Here is a 22171-nt window from a genome sequence, read left to right on the forward strand (position 1 = left end):
GCCTCATGCCTCTGTAATCCCCTTTGCTATACTGTAATACCGACACTTCCGATTTTCCCTTCTGCCTTTCCATTTGCAGAGTAAAACTTATCATATTGTGATCACTGCCTCCTAATGGCTCTTTTACCTCTAGTCCCCTTATCAGATCAGGATCATTACACAACACTAAATCCAGAATTGCCTTCTCCCTGGTAGGCTCCAGTACAAGCTGTTCTAAGAATCCATCTCGAAGGCACTCTACAAACTCTCTTTCCTGGGGTCCATTTCCAACCTGATTTTCCCAGTCTACCTGCATGTTGAAATCTCCCATAACCACCGTAGCATTACATTTTTGACACGCCAATTTTATCTCCTGATTCAACTTGCACCCTATGTCGAGGCTACTGTTTGGGGGCCTATAGATAACTCCCATTAGGGTCTTTTTACCCTTACAATTTCTCATTTCTATCCATACTGATTCAACATCTCCTGATTCTATGTCACCCCTTGCAAGGGAATGAATATCATTCCTTACCATCAGAGCAACCCCACCCCCTCTGCCCACCTGTCTGTCTTTTCTATACGTTGTGTACCCCTGAATATTCAGTTCCCAGCCCTGGTCCTCTTGTAGCCATGTCTCAGTGATCCCTACAACATCATACTTGCCCATGACTAACTGAGCCTCAAGCTCATCCACTTTATTTTTTATACTACGCGCATTTAAGTACAACACTTTAACTGCTGTATTTACCTCCCCTCTCACATCGTTCACAATTGGCCCTGCCCTTAATTTCTTTTCCCCTCTAGAACTTCTGTTCCCATTCTTCCGAGAGTCTTTTGCAATATCTCCTGTATTCCCTTTTACCTCATCTTCATATTCACAATTTGTTAACCCCTCCCCCCCACTACTTAGTTTAAAGCCACAGGTGTCACACTAGCAAACCTGCCTGCCAGAATGTTTGTCCCCCTGCTGTTAAGATGCAACCCGTCCCTTTTGTACAAGTCACCCCTAGCCCAGAAGAGATCCCAGTGGTCCAGAAATCTAAATCCCTGCTCTCTGCACCAGTCCCTCAGCCATAAATTCATACCCTCTATCTCTCTGTTCCTGGCCTCACCAGCACGAGGTACCGGTAGCAGTCCAGAGATAACCACCTTCGAAGTCCTACTTCTCAGTGTTTTTCCCAACTCTCTAAACTCCCGCTGTAGCACCTCCTTCCTCTTCCGCCCGACGTCATTCGTGCCCACGTGCACAACGACTTCAGGTTGATCGCCTTCCCTCACTAGGATTTTCTGAAGCCGGTCTGTGATGTGTTGAACCCTGGCACCAGGGAGGCAACAGACCATCCTCAAGTCCCTCCTGCTGCCACAGAATCTTCTGTCCGTCCCTCGGACTATGGAGTCACCGACCACTACGGCTCTTCCAGACTTCGGTCTCCCCTGTCGAGTATCCTTGCCAACAGGTCCGCCACTCGGACTGGAAACGTCTTCTGCCCCGACAGTTCCCAAGAGGGTATACCTATTTGCAATAGGCACAGCCACTGGGGTCTCCTGTAGTCCACGTCCACTCCCCCCTGAAACAGTCTCCCACCTTCGCTCGACCTGGACCCTTGGCGTGACAGCCTCACAATAGGTCCTGTCGAGGAAACTCTCGCATTCCCGGATGGCCCTGAGGTCATCCAACTGCCTCTCCAACTCCACCACACGTCCCTTCAGGAGTTGCACCTGGACACAGTTCTTGCAGGTGTAGCTCCCAGAAGCTCCAGCGACGTCCCTGTCTTCCCACATCCTGCAGGAAACACACTGCACCAACTTTTCCGCCATCACCTTGTGCCTATAACCAGCTCTGGCTTAAAACAATTGTATCCTCCTCACCTCAGCCTCCTCGCCGAAGACTCGCAGCCAAAGACTCGCACTTTTCTCACTGGGCTGCACCCGAACAGGGCTGCACCCTTTTGCAAGTATTGCTTATATCACCAATTAAATTGCCTGATTGTCCAATTTACCTGACTTCTCACTTAAACTAGCACTTACTTTTCTTCTCAGCCAATGGGCGTCCTTGCTCTGCTCCCGGACTTTTCAACTTGACTACTAGCTTCCTTTTGGCGCTCTTTTTAAACTGCCTGTTCAACTGTAATTAGCACTTACTTTTCTGCTCAGCCAACGGGCGTCCTTGCTCTGCTCCCGGACTTTTCAAATTGACATATACATACAGCCGGAAACAGGCCTTTTCGGCCCACCAAGTCCGTGCCGCCCAGCGATCCCCGTACACTAACACTATCCTACACCCCACTAGGGACAATTTTTTTTTTTTACATTTACCCAGCCAATTAACCTACATACCTGTATGTCTTTGGAGTGTGGGAGGAAACCGAAGATCTCGGAGAAAACCCACGCAGGTCACGGGGAGAACGTACAAACTCCTTACAGTGCAGCACCCGTAGTCAGGATCGAACCTGAGTCTCCGGCGCTGCATTCGCTCTACCGCTGCGCTACCGTGCCGCCTGGGGTCACAGTGTCATTGAGGACAAATCATTGAGTGGACAAATCATGGGGTCACAGAGTCATTGAGGACATACAATTCAGTTTGAGCTTTGACATTTTAAATAAGTTTTAGGGAACATAGGCGAGTAAAACCACCCTGTTCTTGTCTGGATAGAGTGGATGTGGAGATGATGTTTCCACTAGTGGGAGAGTCCAGGATCAGAGGCCATAACCACAGAATAAAAGGACATACCTTTCAAAGGGAGATGAGGAGGAATTTCTTTAGTCAGAGGTGGTGAATCTGTAGACTTCAATGCCACAGATGGCTGTGGAGGCCAAGTCAATGGATAGAAACATAGAAAATATGTGCAGGAGGAGGCCATTTGGCCCTTCGAGCCAGCACCACCATTCATTGTGATCATGGCTGATCATCCACAATCAGTAACCTGTGCCTGCCTTCTCCCCCATATCCCTTGATTCCACTAGCCCCTAGAGCTCTATCTAACTCTCTTTTAAATTTATCCAGTGAATTGGCCTCCACTGCCTTCTGTGGCAGATAATTCCACAAATTCACAACTCTGGGTGAAAATGTTTCTTCTCACCTCCATTTTAAATGGCCTCCCCTTTATTCTTAGACTGTGGCCCCTGGTTCTGGACTCCCCCAACATTGGGAACATTTTTCCTGCATCTAGTTTGTCCAGTCCTTTTATAATTTTATACGTCGCTATAGGATCCCCTCTCATCTATTTAAACTCCAGAGAATATAAGCCCAGTCTTTCCAATCTTTCCTTGTATGACAGTCCCGCCATCCCAGGGATTAACCCAGGGATTATTTCTAAGGCAGAGATTGGCAGATTCTTGATTAGTACGGGTGTCAAGAGTTATGGGGAGAAGGCAGGAGAATGGGGATGAGAGGGAAAGATAGATCAGCCATGATTGAATGGCAGAGTAGACTTGATGGGCCGAATAACCTAATACTGGTCCTAGAAATTATGAACTAATTTGCAACTAAATAAGACCTGTTTTACATTAAACATGTCAGAATGAAAATCTTCCTACAGTTGAATGTTTTGTGTTCTATCACTGTCAATGTCATTCTGAACTGGTACACATTGTGCGAGTGAATGAGAACCCTATCAAAGTATGTGATTGAATTTCTCAGTGGGTGGTACGACACTCAAAGGTTTGCAAAATTGTCATTTTCCAGATTGAGCCTTTTTTTAATACACTTCAGAAATTGTATGGACAAATGTTTTTAAATTTCTTAGAATTTGATTCCAGTTTGTTGAAGCCTTGGTTTAATTGCACTGTCATTACAGGATTCTCAACTCTGTAATTGCAAAAGTATTGCCAGAGTTTAGAGAAGATGTATTGTACACATCTCAAGAGGGCAGCTTTGATTAAAACTAACGCTTATAAATCTCAGAAAAGTGCAACAGATGGAGTATTCCCAGACTATAATTAACACTTAGAATAAATGGACCTCGAGACCTTGATTTTTGATGATACAGTATGATAGTACACTTCATTGGGCAACAACTTAATGAATCCAGTCTTCAGAGTACTTAAGAAGATAACTGCAGATGCTGGTACAAATCGAAGGTATTTATTCACAAAATGCTGGAGTAACTCAGCAGGTCAGGCAGCATCTCAGGAGAGAAGGAATGGGTGACGTTTCGGGTCGAGACCCTTCTTCAGACTGAAAGTAAATTTCCAGCATCTGCAGATATTTTGGGGGTTTTCAATTCCTGCTTAATTTACTGCCATGCCACTCTTATCCAAGAATGCAGTTTCAGTTAACAATTGAAACATTAACTGTTTTGCTTCATAGATGCTGCCTGACCTGCTGAGTGTTTCCATAATTTACTATGTTTTTTTCCCAGTCTGTGGAGAGCTTGTTTTAATATTATCTCATAATTTCTCTCAAACTCCATTTGCAGTCTTAATATTGCAGTTAGTTTTGGTATTGTGTGACAAGATTGGTCTCATCAGATCAGGTTGTGTGAATCATTTCTAAAAATGGATTGATAAATAATCAGATTCTTGTGACGCCCGCTTAATTCTACCAAATGATGCAAGTGGATACATGCACATTTTGTTTTGTGTTGATGTTTTTGTTTTATGTTTCCAGGCAAGCATTTTGCTCCTTTTAAACCTGGGAGACATCTCCAAAGTCACAAGGGCTTGAACATTGTGCCCTGAAGCACAAAAAAACATTTATCAATCTTCATCCTTACCTCTTCTCTTTTTGGTGGCATCAGGCTCTTATGCTTAGTGTATTTACTGTTATAAATTAAATCTCCATAATTTAAAGTGTTTATTTTGTATGCACAGCTGCTCAGTGCTCAACTGGCAGGGAGTTCATCTGGGATACTGAGTGATTGATTAGCCACACTTTTAGTAATACCGGTTTCAATTGGATGCTTACAGGGAGACTGTCTAAATTGCTAAATCCGAATTTGCTTATATTAATTTCATGTAAATAGCATTCTTACAAAACCACAGAAAACTCTTTGCAAACGTACCACAAGAATAAGTAAATCAGATGTAGTGTAGACACAAAATGCCGGAGTAACTCAGCGGGACAGGCAGCATCTCTGGATAGAAGGAATGGGTGACGTTTCGGGTCGAGACCCTTCTTCAGTCTAAGCATCAGGGGAAAGGGAGTTACAGTCGGCACTGGGATCTCGCTCTTAAACAATGTCCTCCTGATTTTAGTCTGTGGGATTAATATAAAATTTCCAATATTGGATTTTGCTTTTCATTGAAAAATATATTTAATTGGCCAATCTCACACTGAAACCTTCAAGACCAAATTCAGCTTAACGTAATTACCTTAACTGTGAATTTTCTATCTTCCCTCAGCACTAATTCTCTCCACTCCAGCTACCCTCCCAATAGCCTTTATCTTTATTCTCAAGGTCACTTCAAGCCAGGTTATGAGTCAAATACGTTTAATTACTGCCCAGCATGCTGCTTCACGTTTAATTTACACGCTAAATCCATTGGAGATATGGATGAAGCTTTATTTATGTGCGTCATTGAAACCACCTACTTAGCAATTCTATGCAACACCTGTGGGGAGGATATTGGGGATTTTTACCAGAAAACTGGAACTAAACACATAACCAAGTTTGATTTAGTATTTATACGGAATACCAGTTCTCCCTTGAAAAATAATAGATGTGGATTAAGTCAGGACAGGTTAGAAGTGAAGAGCATAGTGAAGGGAATGTCAGGACCAAGATCACTGCGTTCTCTGAACCTCTTCCAGGATTAAGAAAATCACCTATTTGGGAAAATTTGGGATCACAACTTATAAAATATTTTTGTCCATGCAAATTGTTTTTTTAGTTTTGTGGAAGGGTCTTCAACGTTTTGGAAAGTAATGATTTTTGCAAAGCAGCAATATTAAATTTGGGAGACAGTGTTACCTATTTTGGTGCTGTTGCTTGCATCAACTGCAGCTCTACAAAGCACTGAGGCTGTTACTGTAGGGGGTTTGACAAGAGGAATTGGAGAAAGTAGACAGACAATTTGTTCTTGGTTTAGTTTTGAAAACTTTTAATTAAAATTTCAGTATATTTTGGCAGTAATGGAAAATAAATGGATATAGAAAAATAACATCTTCTGATTACAATACAATACAATATATCTTTATTGTCATTGTACCCAGGGGTACAACGAGATTGGGAATGCGTCTCCCATACGATGCAATAATTTAAGTAATTAACAGCAACCCAACGAAACGAAACAATTGTAACAGTTTTTAGACAGGGTAAAGTGCAAGTTGATCTATGCGTTGTGGCCATCCGGCTCAGCAGGACCGGTTCATAGCAGCTATGGCCCTGGGGATGAAGCTGTTCCTGAGTCTGGAGGTGCGGGCGTAGAAGGCCCTGTCTCGTCTGCCCGATGGAAGTAGTTCGAACAGACTGTTGCAGGGGTGTGAAGAGTCTTTGTGGATGCTGGTGGCTTTTCTGAGGCATCGTGTGTTGTAGATGCCCTCCAAGTCTGGTAGCTGTGTTCCGATGGCCCTCTGAGCTCTATGGACTACTCGCTGTAGAGCTTTCCTTTCTGCCTCCGTGCAGCTGAGGTACCTCACAGGGATGCCATGCGTTAGGATGCTCTCTATGGTGCAGCGGTAGAAGGTCGTCAGCAGCCGTTGGGGTAGACCAGACTTTTTCAGTGTTCTTAAGTAGAACAGTCTTTGTTGTGCCTTCTTGACCAGCGCAGCAGTGTTATTGGACCATGTTAGGTCCTCCGAAATGTGAGTGCCCAGAAACTTGAAGCTGGACACTCTCCACACTGTCCCCGTTGATAGAGATCGGGGCATATTCCCCGTTATGTGACCTACGGAAGTTGATGATCAGCTCCTTGGTCTTGGTGGTATTTAGGGACAGGTTGTTATCCGAGCATCAGTCCGCCAGGTTCTGCACCTCCGCTCTATAGTTTGTTTCATCCCCGTTGGTGATAAGCCCGATCACCGTTGTGTCGTCTGCAAACTTGACAATGGTGTTGGTGTCGAATGCAGGAACACAGTCGTGTGTGAAGAGGGAGTAGAGCATGGGGCTCAGAACACAGCCCTGTGTTAAATTGTCAGTTGAACTTGAAAGATGTTAACTTTAGCTACAGTGAGATGGTCATATAAAAATGCTCCCCATACTTTATTTTGGGGTACAATGTTATAATAGTATTATGTTCCCAAGCAGTTATTTCGGATTAAGTGCAGAGTACTAAGAGGACCACAGTGTGCTGGATAATTTAAATGTAATCTATTTCTGATTATATATTTCTTTGTGTTTTGAAACAAATTGCTTAAGCTTCATGCAATATGATCTTTGAAAAAGTTGACTTAACCTGCTGTATATTGTCTTTCATTGCAGCATGTTGCCTACAGTTGTAGGCTTCTAACTTCAAGACAATGTAAATGCCAACTCTCTGAATATGGAACTGAAAAAAACGTTCCTGTGTTGCAGTAGACACATGCGTATATGAGGGATGTAGTGTTATTGCAAGATGCTCTTAGAAAATGACTGTACACTTTGATTAATGTTTCAGTGTAATGATTGATCCAGTCACCAAAGGAGATGGGGATGGGCACTGCTCCAGAGTTTAATTAATAAATTTCAGAGTTGACGTGGAATTTTGCAGTAGTGGTTTTGTCCATCATAATGGGAATATGTAGACGGAAGGAAATGCAAATGCTGAAATCTTGCATTGAGCACAAAGTGCTGATGTAATTCAGTGGGTTAGGCAGCATAATGAGTGTACCAGGTTTGGTGGGTTAAATGGCCAAACTAAATTGAATCTAGTGCATGACAACATGGATATTATTATATCATCTTACAGACATTCTTATTTAATGAACTGCCTTGTAATTGATTGGCTTTACTCATCGCTATTCTGAAATCATGATTTGGAGAAGACAGCAAATTGAGATGCACTAATATTGCAAATTACATTTATTAAATATACAGTCTATTTGATTAACGTATAATCAAAATCTAATTTTGTGTAAAAAAAAAAAGCCATAATGAGGCACACCAATTGGAGAAACAGCTCCTCATATTTTGCTTGGGTAGCTTACAACCCAACGTTATGAACATTTAATTATCTCATTTTAAGTAACTTCTATTCACACTCCCTTCCCCTTTGCCCTTGTCCCCTTCCTCCACCCTAGTTATCTTACCAGTTCCACAGTTCTCTTACAATTTTCCTCTTGACATCACACCTTCCTTAGCCAACCATGGGCTCACAGGCACCATGGTCATTTGTGGCTGGCCTTGATTAGTTCTGGTCTTTTCTCACCTCCAATTCATCAACTCCCCCCACACCCCCTCCCCCAACCCCAACATTAAAAACGTCACCTATCCTTTCTCTCCAGAGATGCTGCCTGACCCGCTGAGTGCTTTGTGTCTATCTTTGGCATAAACCAGCATCTGCAGTGCCTTGTTTCTACTCTTCTAACTTTCTCAATATATGTTTTTATTTGTAAATTATTTTTTGCAGGATGGATGGACATTGGATTTTAAGATACCTAACCATAGAGAAACATTAAGTCCTGAAATACTAGAGATCAGTCTGGGAATCGTATTGTTCTGGTTGGTTCATTCCACCCACGACTGAGAAATAAGTTATGAGGGCAATTAGTTTCTTTTTTAGAATGCTGAAGAATGAAAGGTTGTCCATCTAAAAAGGTTAATCCTTTCCTGCTCTCCACAGACCTGTTGAATACTTTGTAAGTAAGTATTCACTGGTTTCTTTTAGATGGGTTAAATACTTGACAGAGAAACTATTGACATTTGCAGCTTGTGCTTTCACGAGTAACACAGAATTCCCGTTTCTGGAAACATCAGCATATTTTTCGTGTTCTTGTTCATTTCTTAGATACCATTTGCCTCCGTCAAATATCTCTGCTTAAGCTAGTTAGACAAACTCTGAATCTGAAGCAAGAATAGAGAATGCTACACTGCTCTAACAATGCCTAATATTGAGCTTAACTACTTCAGGTAACCCCACCTTTTACTCCCACAGTTATGGCTGCCTCTTTGTTTCACCTTATCTCTGCATCAAACTGCTAATTACCGCTCTGCAATTTAAACCACACTTGTCACTCATTGCAGTTCTGAGCAAGGGTACATGACTTGATTCCGCTTATTTCCCCACCGATGCTGCCTGACCTGCTGGGCACCTCCTTTGTTCCATATTTCCAGCATCCGCAGAATTTGCTTGGTAGTTGAGTTTTGATCAGCAAAGTTGTTTGAAATCCTTGTTGCTCGAGCTATGTGTATGAGATTCCGTAAGGTATTCAGTTTGTTAAAAGTTGCAAAGGAGAGAAGTATCTGGTTTCCCCAATACTCGAACGTTGGCCATTAATTAGCCAGCGGGAGTTTATTGGCATGGTACATATCAGCGTAATCTTCAGTCCAAGCATAAACTGTGTAGTATTATATCCTTGATGAGGGGTAAGAGTTTGTTTTTTTATTGCTTGGTGCTCATTCCATGTCAGTGACCCTTGACTCTGAAGCTGTTCCCATTCTGTTCACATGCTGTGCACAATAATACCCGTTAGTCGATTGGGTGTTATTTCCATCCAGTTGCAATGCTTGGCTTCAAACCAAGGGTTGTTCACATTGGGCATTGGAAACGTGCAGATGTCTAACACCAGATGGCATTTCAAGTGACTGTTGGCTTTTTTTTGCTTTTCCTTTGATTCGCAGCTGGTATGAATTGTCAGCAAGAACAGGTTACATTGAATGTAATGTTACATTTAATGTTCAGCATTGGATAAAATAATGAGTTATGGTTATTGTCACGTGGACAATGAAAAGAATGGAATGTATAAGTTACTAAGTCTGCTGATATTTTTACTTCCATAGGGCTAAAATATGAATGACTATCTAGCAGAGTTTGTGGTTATCCCAATAGATCTCTCTCCATTGCTCAGATTCATCTGAATTCTAATTGTCATTATCAAATATACAAGCCACCTGTATGTAGGATTCTCCAAAACCGAGGCACACTATGCATAACCCTCATTTAATGATTCTTTAATTAAAGTTGCTCTGATGATCATCCTCAAACTGTTATAATATATCAGGATTCTTTGGATGAAATAACAATATTGGAATTGAACAACAACACTACATTGGCATGAATCCACCACTGGCTCTGCATTACTTCTGCTGTTGCTCCCAACTTTCCTTTGGGAATGATCTCCCCCTTCTCCAAATCTCAAGGACAGCTCATAACGACTGACATTGAAACAATTGGAAAGGGAAGCGTGTGAGGGTGGCTGGTGGAGTGGTAGAACGTAGAACATACAACTGTACAACACTGAAAAGGGCCCTTCGGTCCAAAATGTTGGTGCCAAACATGATGGCAAAGTTAATCTTCCCGTACATGAGCCATATCCTGTATATTTGATAATAACAATCCCTCAGCATCTGACGTTACAGAGAAAAAAAAATTCAAGTTGCTCCACAAAATGGCGGCGCTGCCATAGCAGCTGCGGCTTACCTGTGGTCCATTTGTGTTTTTGTTGGTTTTTTGTCTTAATTGTAGTTGTGATGTGGTGTTTTTGTGTTTGTGTACTATGTGTGCATGTGGGGGGGAGGGGGGGAACTGTAAAATTGTAAATATGTGTCCCTTCTGAACGGAGACCCGACCTTTGTTTTCTGGGTGTTGTCTCCGTTCCTGCTGCGGCCTACCATCGACCCAACTCCTGGAGCTGGCGGCCTCCAGGGCTCTGGTTCGCAGAGCCCGCGGACCGGACTTACCATCAGCGGAGCCGGCCGTCTTCGGAGGCTGCGGGAGCGGCTGCGACTCGCCTTAGGCTCGGGCCGCGTGGATGCCGACATCGGGAGCTCCGGCAGCGGCAGCGTGTTCGCCCGCCCCAGATCGCGGGGCTTGGGTCGCGGACATTTCACCGTCCGGCGCGGCCTAAGATAGGCCGCGGGATATTTCTCTGCTGGGCGGGGGCTTCAATGTCGGGAGCCACGACCGCCCCGACGTGCAGCAACAGCAGCAGCAGCAGCGTGTTCGCCGGCCCCGGATCGGACTTATCATCGGCGGAGCCGGCCGTCTTCGGAGGCTGCGGGAGCGGCTGCGACTCGCCTTAGGCTCGGCCCGCTGCGGACCGTCCGGCGCGGCCTGCAACCACAACAACCTGACCGCGGGAGAGGACGGCAGGAGAAGGGAAAGACATTGTGGTCTTCCATCACAGTGAGGAGAGGACTGGAGGAGACTCACTGTGATGGATGTTTTCTTGATGTATGTTTCTTTTGTGTGTTTTGGGGGTTGTGTAATTTTAATGCCTATTTTGATGCTTTTGTTGTTGGACTGTGGGTGACTGAATTTCGTCCAATTTGGATGACAATAAAGCTATCTTGAATCTTGAATATCCCTCCATTCCATGCATATCCATGTTCCTATCTAAAAGCCTCTTAAACACCACTATCATATCTGCCTCCACCATCATCCCTGGCAATGCCTTTGAGGTCCCTCCAGCCTCTGTGTAAACACTTTTTGGATAGGCATTAATGATGATATTGTTTGTAGAAGTGGGATAACATGGAACTAGTGTGAACGGGTGATCGATGCTTGATGTGGACTTGGTGGGTCGAAGAGCTTTTTCCAATGCACAATCTCTAAACTAAACTAAAAATCAAACTTTCCCCTTCTCACCTTACAGCTGTGCCCTCTAGTATTGGACATTTCCACCCTGACTGTCTTACCCTATCTATGCCTCATAGTTTTATAAACTTCAATCAAGTCTGCCCTCGGTATCCGACGTTCCAGAAAAAAAAAGTTTATCCAACCACTCCTTGTAGCTGAAACTCTCTAGGCCAGGCAGCATTCTGGTAAACCTTGTCTGCACCCTCTCCAACGCCTGCACATCCTTCCTGTAATAGGTTGACCAGAACTGCATGCAGTAGTCCAAATGTGGCCTAACCAAAGTCTTATAGAGCTGCTCGATTTATTCACAAAATGCTGGAGTAACTCAGCAGGTCAGGCAGCATCTCGGGAGAGAAGGAATGGGTGACGTTTCGGGTCGAGACCCTTCTTCAGACTGATATAGAGCTGCATCGTGTCTTCCTGGGTCTTGTAAAAATGTACTGCCACTTTCAGTGAGTTATGAACTTGGACTCTGCACATCAATGCTCTTAAGGTCTTTCCATTAACTGTATACGCTCACATTCAGCCTCCCAAAGTTCAACTCCTCACACTTGATCGGGTTAAACTCCATCTGCGATTTCTTTGCCCATTTCTTCAGCTGATCTAAATCCCGCTGTTTCCTCTGACAGCCTTCCTCACTGACTGCAACTCCTCCAATTCTCACCAACCCATCGACATTTACGTCCAAGTCATGGTTTAGTTTAGAGATACAGCGCGGAAACAGTGCCCTTCGTTCCACTGAGACCCACCGACCAGCGATCCCCACATATTAACACTATCCTACATACACTAGGGACATTTTACATTTAGACCAAGCCAATTAACTTACAAACCTATATGTTTTTGAGTGTGGGAGGAAACCGAAGAACTCAGAGAAAACCTACGTGGTCACGGGGAGAACATACAAACTCCATACAGACAGCACCCGTGGTCGGGATCGAACCAGGGTCTCTGGCGCTGCAAATGCTGTAAGGCAGCAACTCTACCACAGCGCCACCGTGCTCCACATATAAATTGATATATGGCTTGCAAACAGCAGAGGTCCCAGCACAGATCCCTGCGGAACTCCACTGGTTACAGACCTCCAGCCGCAATATCTTCCTTCACCACAACCCACTGTCTTCTACAAATAAACCAGTTCTGAATCCATACGACCAATTCACCGTGAATCCCATGCATTTCAATCTTCTGGATTAGTCTATCATGAGGGACTTTATCAGAAGCCTTACTAAAATCCATGTATACAGCATCCACCTTCATATATCTCACAAGATCTTAAGATCATGTGAAAGGTGCAGAATTAGGCCATTCGGCCCATCAAGTCTACTCTGCCATTCAATCATGGCTGATCTATCTCTGCCTCCTAACCCCATTCTCCTAACCTCATAACCTCTGATTAATCAAGAATCTGGCTAACTCTGCCTTAAATATATCCATTGACTTGGCCTGCACAGCCTTCTGTGGTAAAGAATTCCACAGATTCACACCCTCCTTTGAGTGTTTCATAAAGACCAGTGGGAAAGCTTTCCTTTCTATCTAGTTCCCTGTCTGCTGGGGATTGATGCTCACTCTGATGCAAAATGCTTTTCCCTCTCCAACAGCAATAGATCTCACTTAGAATACAATGTTTATATTTAAAAGTAAATGCATAGAAAGTGTAATACTTCTGGAAGAGGCTTTTTTTTCTGCTTTGGCCAAAAAGAGAGTTTGGCACATGTTTTCGTAGTGAAACGTATTTGCATACTACTTGGTGGAATAGTAATTTACACCAAGGAAAGATAAAAACAGTAATATACAAGTGTGACTTATCACTTGGCAGTTGGCAAAACGTGATGAATTAATTTAAAACTACTAAGGAAGCATGATGACAGATACGCTGCATAAACAATATATGAGCAAGATGGTGTGTTCTACGGATTCTTTCATTCATTTGAATGATTGATTTCATTGATTAGCACCAGTGGCTGGCATCCATGAGTTATTGGCCATATTTACATCTCAATAAAGCTTATTCCAGAGTTACTCAACTCCATCATCCATTTGATTAGTCAGGGTGTCGGGGGTTATGGGGATAAAGCAGGAGAATGGGAATGAGAGGGTGGGATCGATTAGCCAGGTTTGAATGGCAGAGTAGACTTGATGGGCCGAATGGCCTAACTCTGCTCTTAGAATTTACAAACTTATGAAGCGAGTGCCATTAAATGAAGGTTAAAAATGACAAATAATAACATCATAACGTAATGATACAGCAAAAACCAAATACTATCAAAAGATTTTTAAAAACTTACCCTCGCAGAATTTTGCAATGGAGTGTCCCATTGCTCATTACTCGATTTGTTTAGATCATGGATAGTTTATGATAAATGCTAACTGTTATTGCACCGCTGCATGTATAAAAGATTAAGGGAACAATATGTGGGAAAAGTACGATTTGATTTTATGGAGGAAATTATATCCCAACCTAGCATATCTCTTTTCTAGAAATGTTGAGAATCTAGTCTGATGGGATTTTAACTGGTACTAGACCAAGTGGACCCGTTGGGCCCAAACCTCTCCTGCATTGGTGCAGCACCCTCTCCTCTCCCCCCCCCTCCCCTCTCCCTCCCTCCCCTCTCCCCTCCTACCTCTCCCTCCACCCCGCTTCCCCTTTCCTCCCCACCTCCACGATAAACTTCAAAATGTGAATAACTTTTAAAATATAACACTGATTTCAATGAAACTTCTTCCATTAGCACCAAAGGGGCGACGGTGAGTAAGGTGGGCCTGAAATTGTCGCGCTATCGTGTACCGTTTTGGCTGTAGTTCAGGAATAAACAAACAAACAAACAAGAGTTTTAGTATATAGATAAGAATTGAGTAACCCAAGATCCAATACACCGGCAACAATTGCCTCAGCTCTTGCCAGTCGCATGCCACTATTGGTCTAACTAGGACTTTTAGATTGGATAAATCTGGATCTGCATGGATTGCTTTCAATGAAGGTTCTTTAAAAATATTTGGGTTTCTTTCCTATCAGTGGTAGTTCCCAACATCCTAGTAAAGGAACAGTGTCTGGCTTTTTAGCCCCAGTGCAAGTCAGGATAAAACAAGATGACATAATAATATCATCAGATTCTTTCAGGAGCATTTATTTTACATTTGAAGTAGGGTACAGCATGATATCAAAAATTATTTCATTTAAATTCCATATTCCTTCTATTGTCTCGGAGTATATACATTGCTCCCTGTTATTGAACTGCGTTTAAAGTAATAACTTGCATTTTTAATTGATAAAGACCTCTTTTAATTTGGAAGTTGAACTATTTTAACACATCACTCTAATATATGAATGTAGTTCCTTATGTTTAAAGCAGTTTACCATCAGTGTTATCTTTGCTCTTCATCACCTTGAGTCTTGCAATTTCCTGCGTTATGATTGTTTATTTGTTGCCGGAGCAAACCTTTGGCAGGAAAAGCATTGTTACCTGTGTTTATCACATTTTGCCTCTTATTCGTTCAAAAATCACGGGCAACAAAAATGGCAATACATTTCATTCTCCACTGCTCAACAGCACTGAACTTAACTTGGCTGCAATTCCTAATGGGTATGAAAGTAAAAGCTGACTAATCATTGCTAATCCCAGTCTGACTGAACCCACAAACTAGTAGTGTAAGAAAATAACTTTCGATGCTGGTACAAATCGAAGGTATTTATGAACTAGTATGTTGTTTCCATAGCTGACGGAGCTATGAGACAATTTCAGAAGTGCCAAAACCAATGCATCATATACATTGCTGTTTATCAAAAACAGCAGACATGTTCAATAAATTATCCTGACCAACATCAAGTATTGAATAGAGCAAGCAGGGCTCAACATGACCCAAAGCTGAATGATTATTCTGAATGAATAAACCTGTTGCAGACAGAACATGGCCCGTATCGCTCGGGTCAGAATTCAGCTCCATCGCATCCTCATCTTAGCCACCATTCAAGATCTAACTCCAGTTGTGTCTAAGCAAGCCCCATGTCATTCCTTATTGGAAAGGAGAATAATTTGTTCATGTAATCTTGGAATTTTGGCCTGGGATTCAAGCTGGTTCCAACATCCTATACAGCAGAGTTAATTTGTATGTTTTTAAAACATGAAAGATAGTTAGTGCATTTGTTCGGTCATAATTTTAAGGGAACACTTCAGTGATTCGAACCATGTTCCTGGAGCAATTGTGTACAGGATAGTTATAAGTGACAGATAATTATGTTAAAGATAAGTTTACAGGTAGGTGGATAGGAAAGGTGCAGAGGGATATTGGGCAAACATGGCCAGGTGGGACTAGTAGATAGGGCATCTTTGGTTAGCATGGGCAGGTTGGGCCTAAGGGCCTGTTTAGGTGCTGTATGACTGCTGCACATATTTATCAAGCTTCACTGCATTATGAAGAAGCTGAATCTTCACAAGATGGATTCAGATGATGAAGCACATTTGTCCAGTTTAATTTATCCATTTATAAATAGGTAATGGATTACTCCAGTTGGGTTTTTTTTCCTTACTTACCTTGAAACCAGTCAAAATATTAAATATCTAGGAAAATAATCTGGGTTTTCAGTCCTATAACTTACTGCTGCCATCCATTTTAAGGTAGTGCTGCAGAGGTAAGTGAAAATTAAAAAAATGCAAGTGCTGGAAATGAGAAATAAAAGTAGAAAATGATGGAAACACTCAGCAAGTCAGGCAGCATCTGTGGAAAGAGGAAGTAAGTTAATGTTTCGGGTCCAGAGCCTCCCAACAGAGATATAAAGGGGGCACAATTTGAAAAAGATAATGAAGGCTGAAGGCCAATGGATGGTACAATTCAGTGTATAGCTAATGTAAGACAGACACATAAAGCTGGAGTAACTCAGCGGGACAGGCAGCATCTCTGGAGAGAAGGAATGGGTGACGTTTCGTGTCCGGACCCTTCTTCAGACCCATCTAATGTACATTGGCTGACGTGTGACGTTTCAGGTCGAGACCCTTTTTGAGACCCATCTAATGTATATTGGTTGACGTTGTGTGAATGTGGAAACATGTGTTTCTGCTTAGTCACCACCCGTGTGACTGTGTACAGACGTAAGCACTGTATAACGCTGAATACATCCAGGGGGTGACCTTCGTGTAACAGGAAGGTAAATGGTCTATATAGCAATTCTCCGTGTCATCTGTGTAGTCATCAAGAAACATGTTGGGGAAAGAAAATTGTCATCTTCACATTAACTTTTTGTAAGAGTGAATTTTGTTCGATCTCTCAAATATTTAGGTGGCGATTTGTTTATTCTGTGAGGGAGAATTACTGTTACCTGAGCAGCTGTAACATTAGATTTGTGTGTACTTTCAGCTAGAGAGGGAAAATCTGATGAAAAGCCAAAGGGTAGATAACTAAAAGTCTTTTAAAAGGCGCAGGTTTGAAAACATACCTCCACTTTGATGTGGAGTTCCAAATCTCAGGATGATAATGAGAATTATAAAGGGGAGGTGTTCTTGGAACGGAGTCATAATAGGTTTGTGAGCACAGGGGATAGTTAAACAGATCTGGTGCAAATTAGGATACAAGGAGCAGTTTTCAATGATTTACTGAGAGTGAAAGGTGAGAGTTAGTTTGGGAAACCATTGGCATTACAAAGGAATGGACCGGGTGGCATTCAGCAGCAGATGAGTTGAAGAGTAGTTTTTAGCTTACCAATTGCTCGATCAATAGCTCGGAAGATTTCCTTTCTTTTTCCCACTATCCCAATGCAACACTTGCCTCCCATTCTCCTCCCCTCGCTACATCTGGCAGTTTCTTGAGGCAAATTGCATTTGTGCACTACCGTTCCTGCAATCCAGTTCTGTTGCCAGTTAGCAAAGCTCCGAGACTATTCCTGTTGGAATAGTGTTGCTGCTCTTCCGGCCTGTGGACCACAATGTGGCCACAGCTGCATCCTCTCTCTCCCAGATACAGTTTGCTCAAAATACTGGCCTGCTTGGTTTCCACGAACACAATGACTTGAAATCTTACATGTATTCACAATTGGCCACATTAGCGATTTTACTTTCATCTCATTCTTAAAGCAAAATAAAATCACACTTTTATTGCAAAGAACTCAGCCTTGGGTTGGAGACAATTGGATGTATTTTGCTGTCGGACTTGTTCTTCTGTAAGAGTGCAAACTGGAAGTCTGATAATGTAATTAAACTATTTGTTTCAATGCAAGCTGTCAAAATGAGCACACCCTCGTAGAGAAAATGTGCCGTTTGATATGGCCGTATAGTTTGAACTGAAGAATTTTTACATAATTACGTCAGATTTGTTCCAGAATGTGCTTGTTTTTAAGCTGGTCCAGTTTCCTTCCAGGAAAACAGGAGAGGTGGGGGAGTAGGACAGGAAGAATTGTCAGGCTGAGGTAGTACATGCTGGAAGCTGAACAAATGTTAGCATTTGCTTTGAGTCAGACCGCCTGCCTGACCACAGAGAAGTCAATTGAAACAAATGTGCCAATCAAGCTGCCGGCTAAACTGTTTACTCGTACTGTTCCATTCACAGCAGCCCACGTAGGGAAGGTTGGGCTGGGACACGATTACTTTTCCATATCGCCGTTATCATTCATTCTGTTGCTGGAAGTCATGGCCTTTTACTGCCTGAGCATTGTTTTAGAATGTAATTATTTGAACCACAGGCAACAGCAACTGCAGCATTATGCTTCTTCTGTAAGTACATTACATCTTTAAAGCAAGCGAGTCGTAAGAAGTAGATGGCTGTGGGGTGAGCAAGTTTATACTTTTATAAGGATACCCTGCTGTTATGAGCTGTAAAGTTTATGTCCAGGATTTTTAGGTATTCTACTGAGAATTGATAACGGGCATCAAATAAAGCATTGCATGTAAATAAGGGATTTCTGAAAATGAGTGAGAAAATAATGATTTTAAAAGGCTTTCTGCTCTCGAATAATAGTTTGAAAATTGTTGAAAAGAAGCACAAACTTAGCCATTTATCAATAAAATATAGTTTGAGCTTATATATTCTGTGACATCATGTGCTTACGATTCTCATTCGATGATGTGTTTTGAGGCAAATGGGACTTGATACAGCCAGGGTTTCTTTTTAAATTATATATTTAGCTAAATTACCTCTTTATTACAGTAGAGAACAACATCAGGTAAAATAAGTATTTCTGCAGGGTACAAATGTATGATAATGTCGGGAAACACATTGTGCAAATGGAAAATGATTTAATGAAGTGCCAGCTGGAATGTAAAGGCAGTTTTACTTGGGCGGGCACCTATTTGTTGTCCCAAGTACATTTTGAGAAATGCCTGGTTTTTCATATCAGATCAAATCATCCGAGTAAATAAAAAGACTCCAGAGTTAATGACAGCTCAAGAAATTGGAGCTGATTAGCTCTTATTTGAAGTGCAGGCATGTTTTCATATATAATGACAGTTCCTTAAAATGCAATGCTGTGAATGGCATTCAATTCTGTACCGTATTGATGGGTTTTTCATGCAACCCATTTAGCAATAGATTAGCAGTGTCAAAATAGCAGCTGGTTGGTGTGTCTGCCAATTACAAAACATTGAACCCCACACAAAGACTTGCCCACCAGTTAATATGCCCACCAGTTAAAGCCAAGGCAGGAATTCACAAGAGCATTTCAGTGAGTGAATAAACACAGCTATTCCTTGCTGAAGGAAATGACCTCTATTGTGAATATAGCTTGCCTGTTAGGGGAATCATTTTTTTATACCCAAGACTACACAATGGAATTAATCGGTGGGTAATGTATAATCACAATGTGCATGTTCTTGTGCCTACAAATTTTCCATGAAAACTGTTGCCACAAAGTGCATGAAAGGGATTATCGAAGCTAAGAGTGCATTTAGTGAAATCGGCTTTTTAAGTCATTGTTTGACTCGCCATGTTCTTTTCATAAGCAGTAACAATGTCACAATGTGGTACTTATGTCCAATTTGTGGAGCAAAGTAATGACAAAAGGGACACAATTTTCACGTGTGTATTTTTAAAGTCTAGCACTTTTGGGATAGTATGTACTAAATTGACATTGCTGCTACTTTCTACAGAAGCAAAGCACCACAATACAAACAACTAATGTAATTTGTTGAGATTGGAAGAATATTGTAATGTTATTTTTCTTAAGCACAGTTTGTTCTCTTCCAGAATTGGATTAGTTTTTCTATAAATTGCGAACAATATAGGTTGTGAAGGAATGTTATATGCATTATACCTCAGCGATGGCAGCCTCGCCAACAGCCTGTCTTTTCGTCTTTTTGTTATTTTTAGTGTGTTTTAAAAGTAGGTGTTAATGTTCTCTGGTTTGTTTTTTGTGGGGGGAGGGGGTTTGGGGCATCCTTTTTTCAATCTCTTACCTTGCCGGAGATGCGATTGTTTTCCGGATCGTATCTCCGGTCACTCTGCGGCCTAACATCATGGAGCTGGAGGCCTTGCTCGAGGCCCCCGACCGCAGGAGAACAAAGAAGGGAAGAGATTGGACTTTTCTTTCGCCTTCCACCACAGTGAGGAATGTGGAGGAGTCACTGTGGTGGATGTTGATGTTAAAATATATTTTGTGTGTTTTGTTGCTTTATATTGGTATGACTAAATGGCATATCAAATTCCTCATACGTTGCAAAACATTCTTGGCTAAAAAAGTATGATTATGATTATATGAATTATAGCACTCCAGTACTGATGGGCCAAATGGCCTAATTCTGCTCCTACAACCTATGAATTAATCAGAAATCTGCTTACCTTTGGCTGGTGGTTCAAAAGAGGAAATCCTTTTTGTGGATCAGTACAATCTTCATTTCTGCACCAGCACAGACCAATGTGGAAATCAGAAATGTGCTGAGGGTCTGACTTCAAAGCATCTAATATCCCACATCCACTGGTGAAGGGCATCCTAAAGCATGGGGCACACCTCAGATAGACTGGCTGTACTTCATACTGGTCCCTTTAGCTTTTCCCCAGACTGCAGTGCAGCCCATCTGTTTGAATGAGGACTCCAGCCTGGATTGAATCGCAAAGCACAGGGAAGTGTTAGTGTATGATCATTAATTTTATTACGTATTTTATCACCTATTCTGCATGCCCCGCTGAATTATCCCGGCACTTTGTGTCTATATTTGGTATAAACCAGCATCTGTAATCCCTTGTTTCTCATTTCAAAAAATCCATTTAAGTTTTATCCCAACTATTTTAAGAGCTCTGATTTCCAGACGCTTAGAAACCATGATAAAGTCCTTTGATTGCATGACTTGACATAAGGCCAACAGAGTGGTCCATGTGTGAGGCTTGGGATCTATCCATTGTGGACAACAATGCTTACAGGGCCAGCAGTGAGACGTAGAGTTTGGTTAGATCTATAGTGCACCACAGGCGTCAGCATGAAACATGGCTTGGGTTGAACATTATTCATCTCTTTGTCTGTTCATGAACTCCTAAGTGACTAAACATCATGCCTTGCTTTACAGTAAAGAACTAATTTATCAATCAGATGTTTTAGCCTTTCCACGGAACATTAAGTCCTATTAGAAGGGTCCTGACCTGAAATGTCACCCATCCTTTTTCTCCAGAGATTCTGCATGCCCCGCTGAGTTACCCCAGCACTTTGTGTCTATATTTGGTATAAACCAGCATCTGCAATCCTTTGTTTCTCCGTTAAGTCCTATCTGACTGGTTGAGCAGTGACCATCCGTTGATTCCTTTGACTCAGTAACTAAGAAATGAACAAGAGCATTTGGGAAGCCTTGTTGCTGCTTTGCGTCCTTTAAAACAGAAATATTTTGAGTGTCCCTGATGTTTTTGGTGAAATGTGTAAATGTCTACTACATGGGTACCGTTCTCCTGCACAGGACATGGAGAGAAGCCAGAGGCTGTGCATAGTCCAGAATAGATGGTGACATTGAGTCAGGTCTGGCTGACTATTTCAAACTTAATTGGGTGAGACAGTTAATTAAAAGAACAAACAATGTTGTTCTTTACTGTGTGCTGATATCTTTACCAACCAATAGGTTTTATTTAGCTAGGTTGGGCAAAACCATGGACTTTCACGAGGGAAAATATTTCCAAGTGCAGATGGATGAAGATATAATTTTTCTTTTTAACAATAACAAGTTACATCAATCACACTGATACCACAGTGATGATTCTGGAAGCTTCCCAAATAGAAAATGTGATCTTGAGTGTTTAATTCACTCCTGCGGCAAAACTGTTTTCTCTTGCGTTTGTAATATTTGTGGTTAGATTGGACTTCAACTTTTTAATTAAATTGTCAAGCATTTAAGACAAAAACAAATCTGTGTGAAGGAAATGTTGATTGGACAGGTTGGCATAGGTGATGTAAATATGTACATTCAACAATGTTGTGAATCCAAGAGAGAAATTGACAGCTATTGAAGCTTGAGCCACATGTTAGATTACAGCACTGTAGCTTTTTGGATTTGGCTCTGCTGACATCAGGCATAGCTTCTTGCTGGAATCACTGAATTTATTCAGTGTAGTTTCAAATACATAAATGTACAAC

At 42.0% G+C, this 22171-nt stretch overlaps 1 protein-coding gene across 7 annotated transcripts in view; it reads left to right on the forward strand.

The window, feature by feature from the left end:
• Positions 1-22171, forward strand: part of LOC144608514 (disabled homolog 2-interacting protein-like) — a 588412-nt gene that overhangs the window by 441458 nt on the left and 124783 nt on the right. The window contains exon 1 of one of the 7 annotated variants that reach the window (XM_078426380.1): positions 18338-18393. The exons of the other annotated variants lie outside the window; for them this stretch is intronic. Coding sequence (XP_078282506.1) covers positions 18383-18393 — 11 coding nt within the window. The 5' untranslated portion in view covers positions 18338-18382. Of the gene's footprint in view, positions 1-18337; positions 18394-22171 lie in introns of those variants that run through there. 7 annotated transcript variants of the gene reach the window in all.

This window comes from Rhinoraja longicauda, chromosome 31, assembly GCF_053455715.1.
Source record: "Rhinoraja longicauda isolate Sanriku21f chromosome 31, sRhiLon1.1, whole genome shotgun sequence".
NCBI classification, from domain to species: domain Eukaryota; kingdom Metazoa; phylum Chordata; class Chondrichthyes; order Rajiformes; family Arhynchobatidae; genus Rhinoraja; species Rhinoraja longicauda.